At 36.1% G+C, this 10,654-nt stretch overlaps 2 protein-coding genes across 2 annotated transcripts; both read left to right on the forward strand.

The window, feature by feature from the left end:
* Positions 1-302: 302 nt before the first annotated feature.
* On the forward strand, positions 303-6,871 carry LOC146157378 (uncharacterized). Its single transcript, XM_083387445.1, has 8 exons — positions 303-519; positions 909-1,030; positions 2,501-2,636; positions 3,421-3,573; positions 3,926-4,038; positions 4,469-4,896; positions 5,557-5,689; positions 6,136-6,871. The coding sequence occupies exons 1-8, from the start codon at positions 315-317 to the stop codon at positions 6,319-6,321; spliced, it is 1,476 nt and encodes a 491-aa protein (XP_083243571.1). The 5' UTR covers positions 303-314; the 3' UTR covers positions 6,322-6,871.
* A 610-nt stretch (positions 6,872-7,481) lies between these two features.
* Positions 7,482-10,598, forward strand: LOC146157379 (uncharacterized). Its single transcript, XM_083387823.1, has 4 exons — positions 7,482-7,672; positions 8,399-8,552; positions 8,942-9,044; positions 9,572-10,598. The coding sequence occupies exons 1-3, from the start codon at positions 7,487-7,489 to the stop codon at positions 9,004-9,006; spliced, it is 405 nt and encodes a 134-aa protein (XP_083243949.1). The 5' UTR covers positions 7,482-7,486; the 3' UTR covers positions 9,007-9,044; positions 9,572-10,598.
* The last annotated feature ends 56 nt before the right edge of the window (positions 10,599-10,654 follow it).

A 10,654-nucleotide genomic window follows, 5' to 3' on the forward strand; every position in this document is an offset into this window, starting at 1 on the left:
TTCGTATTTTAAATGGTGTACAAAGGCTCAGATTTATTTCGTAATTTAATTTGTAAAATGGAAATAACTTGAAAGTTTAAATTTTAGAAAGATTCACAAAAAGTATTTTTCTATACTCGTATGTTAAACTTCAATCTTAAGCCATTAATATTTACATACCACTTTACAAAGAAAAAATATTTGAAATATTTTTTCAAGTTGATTGTAATGTTCAGTACAACCTTATGCGTGTCAACACGAAAAATATAACCGATTTGTTCTCGTAAAAACAGCTCTGTAGAAATACAATTAAGAAACAAAATATCACCCCGGCTATGGCAATTTGTGGTAAACGTTATCTGGTGGCGGCCTTACTTGTCGTAGTTTGCGGCGTCGGCCTTGTACGAGCTCACAGTTGGATTGCTTGTACCGACTACGCTGAGAAAAACGCGGCCACATGGGATCCGAATAAGTGCAGGGGCTTCCCCAGGAACGCCGCGGTGAGCGTACCGAAGACTGGAAAATTCGGCGCCGACTTGGGTAAGTATGTTACATTTAGGATTTCTAAGTATATAAACTCACTGAAATTTGTTGATTTTCTACCATATTTGGGAACAACATTTTATACTGTTGCTTTCCCCGCGTATAGTATTAATAAAGATCAGCTTTTCTGGTAAATATTTTTCTAATTCTTTGACGTTTGGACGTCATATTCATTCAGACCAACAGTTTAAACCCAGCACCAACTTTTACTTTACATTTCCTTTGAAACCCCTCAGTTAATAAAACATCACCCCCAAAAACGTTTAAATAAACGTCTTAATAAAAGCAACCGGCAACGTTATACAGATTCTCATAGTATACGTCCACATATTTCTTATTTTAATTTTTTAACTAATATTGACTGTTTTATTTACGCACGGTCTCAGGTTACGATCACATTCCCAGCAACACGAATGCCTGCGGTCAGAAGAAAAGGACTTACGCGTCCGACCATCCTATGGCGGTGTACTATCCAGGCCAACAAGTCGTCATCGTACATCCAATGAAGGTGAGTACGAGTTTAGAAAGCGTACAGTCTATTCAGGTGTATTCCCAATTCGTTATATGACTATTTCTTCTGATTAGGCCAACTTTTTTCGATAATAGGCTTTTCAAAGCCACCCGTGTATTATCATGAGAGTACGGGTTCAGAAAGAGAACAGTCTATTCTGATATATCCCCAATGCGTTATATAGGCCTATACCTATTTCTTCGGATTAGGCCACTTTATTTCGATAACAAGCGTTTCAAAGACACCCCATGTATGAATATGAGTATATGCCGCAATCGTTGGTCATTACTATTTCAGCAGGGATAGAAGTATATACCCATGCAAATTCCATGACTTAGTGAATTTTGTTGATTAGATTAACAAAATCTGTGCCGCAACTCGCAATCATAGGGATAGAAGGTGTTTTGTGCATAAAAAAACGGTATCCTATATTATTATATCGCCACCGATAGCAAGGCGTATTGTATCAGTCGCTATCGGTACTCGTTTCAAAACTAAAAAATAGTTAAAATCAGTTCCCAAAAATTGAAAATAACTAAGGTTTCTAAAGATTAGGAAAATTGCTTTTTTTGTTCTCACCACGATATCGGTTCAATTCCCCAACTTGATTTTGTCTGACGTAAGGGTCCTTTCGAATTTTCGGCGAACCAATACAGTAATGTTATATGTAGATTAGATTTCACGTAACCATATGAGTCATTAGAATTTACACTGAATATTTCCGGATTTGCAGGAAGTAGAGCGGTAGCAATAAAAATGTCGAAATAACTATCGCGTCATCGTATGACTAACTGTTGTTAATATCCTTAACCGCTAACCCCTCATGAACTCAAAATATTGAACACATACATGTATATTCAAATTGTGGAATAAATCAATAAAGAATATATTTACATGTCAATTAGCTGTTCTATACAAGTAAGGGTTGCTCAAAACTTAAAAAAACGAAGTAGTTTTAACGCTAGCAATAGCAAAATTATTTTTATTTAAAAATGTAATATACTTCGTGGTGCGAAATTAATGACTCAAGAGACTCGTTTACCTATTAGGTTGACAAGTGACCATACTTATAGAACGGAGCGACATAACCATGAAACGGATGTTCTTTATATAGTTGTCCATGTGCAACATTTGTGACACGGTCGCTGTAGCCTACATTTGTGCGCCTTGACCTTCAGCAGTACTAAAATAGCAAACTAAAGCCTTAGTGTTTTAACAAACTTTGTTCATTAAAGTTTTGTTAAGCTTAAAGTAAACAAAGCAAAATAGATAACAACTCTAATAAGCTTTATTAGTTTAAAGTTGCAATGTTAATAAAGTGACTTTTGTGTTTGTATTCTTTCTTTTCTTATTTGTAAAATTTGCATGGGGTTAATTTCAATAAATAAACCATTTGAAAAACTGTAATCGTTGGCCCAAACCTTTTGGCGATCTGAAAAGCATAATCGCGTATTTTTGTTCCCATAGAACCATGGAGCGGACTCTGCCTGCGGCAACATTTGGATTCCAGACCATGGGTCGTGGATCTATAGGACAGCAGGATCTCCTTCGAACAAAGATCCGACTGTTGAAGAGTTCAGGAAAAAACTCGTTGCGGATTTGGGTAAGTCGGCAGATGGAAAAAATAGTTTCAGCTCTTGCGGGTATTGGTTTATTTTAAATGTCCGACTAAGCTGTAACTGGAAATTTTGAAAAGAGTGATTAGGCAGATAGGTGTCGTATAATACGCAAGTTCGTTTTAAGCCCTTCAAGTAATTAAGCCTATAAAATACTATTACCTTTTAACGTTTTCGAATTAAAGCTGCACGGAGCCACATCAGTCTCTTGGATTTGCATACTGCTTGCGAGTGCCTACCTTGTAAGGCATTGCTTGCTTTAAATGCAGTTGGTTAAACGACGCACGACCAAGCCATAAAACTCTTAGTATATTCTGTTTTTTGCGCCCGTAACTATTGGTGCTTTATTTGAAAGCGACCTCAAAACGTTTGCCACTTCTATTAGACACCGACAAAAAAGTTAGAAAATGCATTAATTCGAATTAATTAGATACTGATGATGCTTATTATAGCAAAATATATTTATCGTATTTTAACATCTAAACAAACTGATTTTCGGTTTACTATAAGTTCTGTACTTAGTTTAGTCTTTTTCATTGATGTGCAGCCACAATCGTTTGTTTTCACCATTCGGATTCAGGCAGATTCCGTTATTCGAAAAAAAATTCTGATTAAATGTGCAAAGTTAAGAAAAATAAATATACTTCAACTATAGCCTTAAGCTTTCAGGGACGATCGTACGTTGATGGTTAAAGTGTATATAAAGGACGATCGATCTCACAATCGGTTTATTTTACTGCAAGTTCCTCATTAAAAACGATTTTATTTCAGGCCGATCTCCTCGTGGGGCAGACTTCGGTTCGGAACACGGCCTGAGCAGTCGCTACCCCAAACCAGGTTTCCAGAATGCGCCTAAGTTTTGCGAGAACACCAACACCGCGGTCGCCACCTACAGTTTCAACGTGCCGAGGAACCTTAGGCCAGGTATAACGATTACGATTGCTAAGATACTTATTTAACGCAAGGCGTGCCGACGTTTTGTCGACAGGTTGTTTTTCATGTGGCAAACAAGGTTTATCTAAGCTTACGACAGTGATTGTTAAACTAGGAACCAGGCCCCACATAGGTTTTCAAAAATGTCCGAAGAACCACTACACGTCATAATTTATTTTTACTCACTGCAAAAGCATAAACAACTCACCAAAATGTTGCCAGGTCACAATTTAAAAAATAATAGGTTATGATTAATATAAGCACAATCCAAGATCTATTTTGGCGTTGTTTGTAATGCGATTGGGCGTTTAACATTTTCCGAAATTGATGATATTTCTTTCAGGCGTCTATACTTTTATGTGGCTGTGGTCGTTCAACTCGGCAAACAACTTGTACAGCACTTGCTTCGAGGTCCAAATTGTTAGAAACAAGGCGGCAAGGGACCGGAGTCTGCGGGTAAGTAGATGAAAAACTCAAAGAGTATTGTTCTTTCAATTAGGTATGCAGATTCTGAAAACTCAGCCGTTTTCAAATTATTTTTCGTTGCGTTCAGCTGCATTGGAACAGCGTTTAAAAAAATTTAGCCACACACAGACTAATGCAAAATAGAAATAAAACAACATAATAAAAGTTACTAATCTACAACGAAGTTGGTCTTACTAACAAACTTTTTGTATAGGCCTATATAGTTCACTAAAGATGATTTTGATTAACCAATTTCTATTGTTCTTTGTATTCAAAAGACCGCTAATATTTGGCTAATAACGAATACGTGGTTCCAAAGGTTTTCCAATGAAATAGAGTCTATCACCGATATCATCGTTTTTCGAACTGTTTTTCTTGTACGATATTTCTTGTATGTATAATGAGATGTTGTTTTGTCCAGGCAAACGGCTTTACCGACCTAACAGAGCCGTGTGGCGGTTTGACCTCCAACCCAGACGTGATGGGCAACAGTAATCCGGGATGCACTAGACAACCAGCTTTCAGCTACGCCGCGGTAGCTGGTGTACGGCCGTCGGAAGTACCAGAAGCAGCACCAGAGCGAGAAACCACGACCAGCGATGACACCACCTCGACCTACTGGTGGCAGACAACGAACAACCAGAACAGACAGACGAACAACCAGAACAGGCAGACCACGACACCGTATTATTGGGAACGTCAGACAACCAGAAGGGCCGCTTCGGTCACGACGCCGGCGAGACCATTCTGGTGGCAGTATACCAGCACAGACCAGGCAAGCGAACCAGAGTCATTGGCACCAGCGGCGACCACGCGCTCCCCGCATCGAAGACCACCAAAACCAACCAGGTGAAACACTAAATATTTATAGGCTGCATTTCACAACTGTATATAGCCGCAATAAAGTCAGTCCCCAAGTTTGGTTTTGATCTTCTCGATTTTTCCCCGCTGAAAGAAGCTACATTTGAATATTACTAAGAACTTCAGGACAATATACGCTTTAGTTGATTTAAAAAAGTTTAAAGAATCACGTCTTCTTTTAACTATCACCTTTTATGAATCACTATATATAGGCTACCGTTTTTTCTTTTATTTTACGTCGAGCTATACAAAAGAGGCATTTATCTCACATTGATATATTTTCAATCTGTCATAAAAATGACTTGACGTTAGATAGATAATAAGAACAGTGGATTGTTGCAATAGGTCAGCATTGCTCATTACACAAATCATTGCCACGATATAGAGTTTATCTTTTAACATAAATGGAAAATCAACTCTTAAATGCCATTGGTACCGTTATAGGAAAATTCTACTTGGTATCAGTCAAAAATTACGTTATATCTAACAGTAAAGTAAAAATTTGGCATTAAAAATGCTCATTTAAAATATATTTTATAAACTTGTTTATTGTAAAATTAGGATTTCTTATAGGGTAAAGCAGTTGTTCGAAAAACATTCTATTTGCCCCGATAAACCTCTCTAACTTAGCATATTATGTATACGCAGCATTTTCATGAGCATCGACGTGCACATGATGTCCAGCCAGTTTTCCGGCGAGATGAGGCTTCCAGTCGCCCGTGGCAACGCAATTCGTCGTTACGTTAGCGCAGACTTCACCTGTGACCTCACAAGCGCGAGCGTAAGTACATGACTACGTCATACTTTTAGTATTTTCGCCGATTTTTTTATTGAAAACGCACCTGGTTCTTGTATACAACATTTAATGCGTATTGATCTTGGTGTGATTTCGGCAAATTGCTCAAGTAGGGCGATTATTCTATGACTTGAAATAAAATAAATAATTTGTCAAAATTTACACGAGGTCAAAGTTACAGCAGTAGCCTAAGCAGCATATGCATTTCACTATTAGACAAGTTTTAGATGAGATAAATAGCTTAGGCCTACTTGACTAGCCATAACTCCTTTGTTACATTATTTGTGCCATTGTTATTCCATATTATTCGATTTTAAATCCGTTTTCAGTCTGACTTTATGAACCTGGGACCAATTCACTTGGTACGACACTTTATTTCATGTACCTTAACTAAAAAAATATTAACACCAAACGTTTTTTTTAATTTTCAGTTTTGGAACGCGATGACGATTTCCGACATGGAAGAGTCGCTTCGCTCCAATCACTTCGAGCTGGTACAGCAAGGCTCCAAGGAGCTGAGAACCAACCGTATATTTTATCACGTGACCTTTTCCTCGTCGTGCGACCTCTCGCAGCACGCGCCTGTTGTGAGGCTACTTCGCGAAGATTTGAACTAAAAAGTGTATTTTTCCTCTGTTTTCTGTGTATAGCGGAATCGCTTAGTTTTTTATTTCATGGAAGACAACGTACTTTGCCTCCATTTAAAAAAACAAATACCTTCGAGATATTCTTATAATTAATCTCATTTAGTCTAAAATTTAGATGCTTGAGTGGTAGAATCGATTAATTATGCGATACTGCCTTAAAGGGCACCAAAACCAAACGATTTTTTGCTTCACAGCTTTGTTTGCGACGCGTAAACTAATAATTAAAAATCTAAATCTGGTTGTAAATACAGTACTATGCTGATCACTTTCCTGCTATGCCAAAAACTTTTTTCTTATTTTTTTTTCCAAAATGAGCCAATGCTGCTTTTTTGTACATGTTCCAATGTTTTATTAATTTTGTTTTTGTATTGTGCCTGACACTAACTCGCACCAGTGTCTATATATTGACAATTTTTAGGCACTTCTCGCAATATTACTGTAGTGTATTGCTACACAAAAACTTTGTCACACAATACTTTATCTGTTCAGTGAACATTTCCCGGCATATTTATTACACTTTGCTGCCTTTTGATTTCCTAATTTTCCTTTGCGTCGGAATAAATTTTGCTTGCATTTGTTAATGTTTTAGTTTAGTTGTTTATTGCCAAAGACTTCATAATTTGTTTCCAAAAACATGTAACCCAAAATTTTAACATGTTTTTTCGAAATGATTTCTACTAATGGGAAACCCCTAATTGAAAACTACCGTAAAATTGAAAACTACCGTAAACAAAGCAATTGTTGTTCAACCTGGCAGCCAAAAGCTAGCAAAAAAGTCAGCAGTGGCCAGGTTGGAAAGAAAGGCCTGGGTGTGACGTGCCTGTGATCGAATGCTGTTGTACTCCTCATAAATGCTACAAAACAAATTATCAAGAGTACAATAATATGTTTAAATTTTTATTGGGGGGACATGGCCCCTGTCCCCCCCTGGCTACCCCAATGTCTGGCAGATTAGTATTCGTTGTGTAATTTTGGAGGGTTTCTAAAATTAAAGATGTGATGTGAGTCGTGAGTTTGACTGTCAAGGAAGATAGAGTTTCAAACACTCGTTATTTTTAACCAGTTGATCAGTTAGTAATTTCTGATTTATACCTTCATGCGGTAATATGTTTTATTTTCGAAGACTGGTTTTAAAATGCAACACAGCAACAGCTGCATGGGTTATAGAGAGAACATTGATGATTGTGTGTCTAAAAATTTAAAGAAACCAAAATCGTGTGGAGACATATCTTTGGAATTATACTTGCAAGAAAAAATATCACCCGGAATTTTGGCTGATTTGCTGCCTTGTTTATCTACTCGTAGTGGAACTATAGCTAAAGTAAGTAAAGTTGGATTATGAACACACATATAAAAAAAATATAATTAACATTAAAAAAGTCTATTGACCTATCTGGAAAGTATGGCACATATTGAAGACAAACTTGCAGGTGCACTTGCCATACCTTCCATGGTAGCCTATTAAGGCATATGGGTTTTAATCAGTTATCCTAGTAACCAATAATAATAAAGGGTTGCAACAAAATCTTCGGATCTTATAAGTTATTAAATGTTTTTGAATTGGTTTATGTAGCTAAATGCTTAAAATCCTATGTTTTTCCAAGTGTCTGTAAAGTTTAAATAGTCTTTTAATTTATTTTATGTCCAGCTAATTTATGTGTTTGGAGTGATGCGGCAAAAATAATATTTTTTTTGACTTGTTTAGTTATTGTGTTAACCATTGTATTTATAGAGTTTTGTTTTTGAATCTTATTCTAAAATGTTAAACAATCCGATTTTAGTTCTTTAAAAACGTATAAATTTTTTTCTTAAATAGTCTTTAAATGTAGTTAATTTTTTTACGAATGTTATGTGACACAGTGACAATTCTTTAACTTTCACAAGTCATTACTAAAGGCAATCATTTTAACATACTTTGGCTTTATCAATTTTAAATCAGAATCACTTGTTACCTCGTTAAAACACAAGATACCACAAACTTACAAAAAATGCATCATGTTGTCATTTAATCTAGTTCTAAATACTAATACTGTTTCATTCCATTAAGCAAAAAATCAAAGCAGAAGAAGAAAGATATGGAACCATAAGGTCAGCTTTCTCTTTTTTTAGACAAATTGAAAGATTTTCTGGATTTGGGGCACAATTGCTGGATGCCTTGCATTATGAGAATCAACATGACTTGGCTGATATGATTTATAAAGGTATTGAATAAACCAGAGGTCCCCAAACTGTGAGTCACGGCACCCTGGTGTGTTTATTTCATTTTTCAAAAACGTTGCATAGGGATTCTGTTTCATACCATACATGGATTATGATTTTCTTCAACAAACAAAAAATAAATTGGCTTTTGTGTTGAATTTTTGTAAAAGTCAGTAAAATTTATATTGCTTGGTGCATCGCAAGTCCAACAAACTTCAAAAGGTGTTGCAGGAAAAAGAGTTTGAAAACCGCTGGATTATTTTGAGACATGAAACAAAGAGTGCAGTACACTACTTTTCCTATGAAATTTATTTAGCATCTAGTCTTTCTAACTATATAAATCTAAACCCCTTTTTAACTAAAAAATATGTTTTCCATTTATGATTAATAGGACCGAAGTATACACCTCCAACTGTGGATCATAATTTTCAGTGTGCAATACAACAAGACAACTAAGGGAAAAGCAATTTCCAGTTTTGCCACCACCATATGAGGTTAGTTTTGCATAAGGATCAATAACTTATTTTTTTAAAGCGATTGGCAATGTGCAATTTTTACAGAAAAAAATTTTCAACCAAGTTTATGATTTATCATCACCTATCAGTTTAAGGTTAATGATTCATTTTTGTGAGTAGTATTAAATGACATTTTTACTCCCAACTTATACCTTACAAAATAGGCTGTACTAAACAACTTACTTTTTCCATTTAAACAATGCTTCACAGTTCGTTGAGAACATGACATAAGATAACTTTATATTATTTTTGTTTATTTTAAATAGCGAAAATATGTTTATTTGTCTGGTTGTCTGTTCTACAGTTATGTCATCATGCATAGATTCCACCTTGGTAATGTCATGTGGTTCACTGATATATTTTTGTTGATTTGATGACAATGTTTTACTAATTTATGTGGCCAAAAGTTATATTCAGAGTTCAGACCATATTCTATTGTTGCAGTTATTTCCTTTCTAGAACAAAATAAAGTCTATTTTATTTCTCAATAACATTAACCTTTTCAGCAAGTTGACGCGCTCAGCACCACACAACCGAAAACATTGCCCGTCCCCAGACCATCATCATCTGACACGGCAGAACAGTCGGAGGACAACTACACCCACCAATCAACGCCCCTTGCGCAAACTAAAAGTCCGCTCAACATGGATAAGATCCTGCAGGATGCACAATCGCCAGGCGTCTTACAATCGGTGGCCTTGGAGCCTAATATTGTAGAAATAACCCCTCCATCGAGTATAATGGAATCCAGTGGCCCTGTCATGTTTTCAGCGCTGTCTGATGTAGTACATCAAGATCAAAGTAAAGTCAACTTGGCAGGTTTACAAGTCGATGTTGGCGTTAGCAAAGGCTCGGAAGCTGGGTTAGACCACTCGCTTCTGTTACCATCTGACACTGGACAACAGCCCGAGTGTAACAGTGATCAAACACCACCAGCACGTTTTCACCCTAACGCTTCACAGTCACTCTTTTCTGAGATTCAACCCTGCCCGAAAACTACTTTAAAACCTACAGAAATGTCTAAGGCTTTTGAAGTAGTCCCTTCTAAGCTCACTGTAGGGAAAACATCACCATACCTCAGCTCACATAAGCCTATTGATGCCGATTTACCTTCACATGATAAAGGGAACGATTTTTTTGCGAGTATTGCTCGAGGGGCGTTGTTATTTTTAACCTTAGATGATTACTTTAGCTGATATGCAAAATGTTTTATTTTGTTTTTATTTTATTTTTAAATTATGCAAAGTACTTTAAATGAAGATTTATTAACGCGTGTGGCAATTTTAAAATCGTACTATATTACACTTTTTCACGTTTTTAATTAGCATACCTTTCTACAGCTGTCTTTTATTTATAGTTTTTAACAACAATAAAATGTTTTTGTGTCTTGTGGTTCTGCATTTGATAAAAGTGAGCCTGCCTAACTGTTTTTTTTTACTTTGCATTTCATTTTACCACCTTTTTAAAAAAATACAAAATCTTTTTAAACACAAACAGTATTCAACATCATTTAGGGGTTTGCCAACTAAATTATTATGCCTACACTAAATTGCAAATATAACCAATTGTATGTTTGTATTCCTTATGTC

This window comes from Ascidiella aspersa, chromosome 4 (genome assembly GCF_963924565.1).
Source record: "Ascidiella aspersa chromosome 4, kaAscAspe10.2, whole genome shotgun sequence".
NCBI lineage: Eukaryota > Metazoa > Chordata > Ascidiacea > Phlebobranchia > Ascidiidae > Ascidiella > Ascidiella aspersa.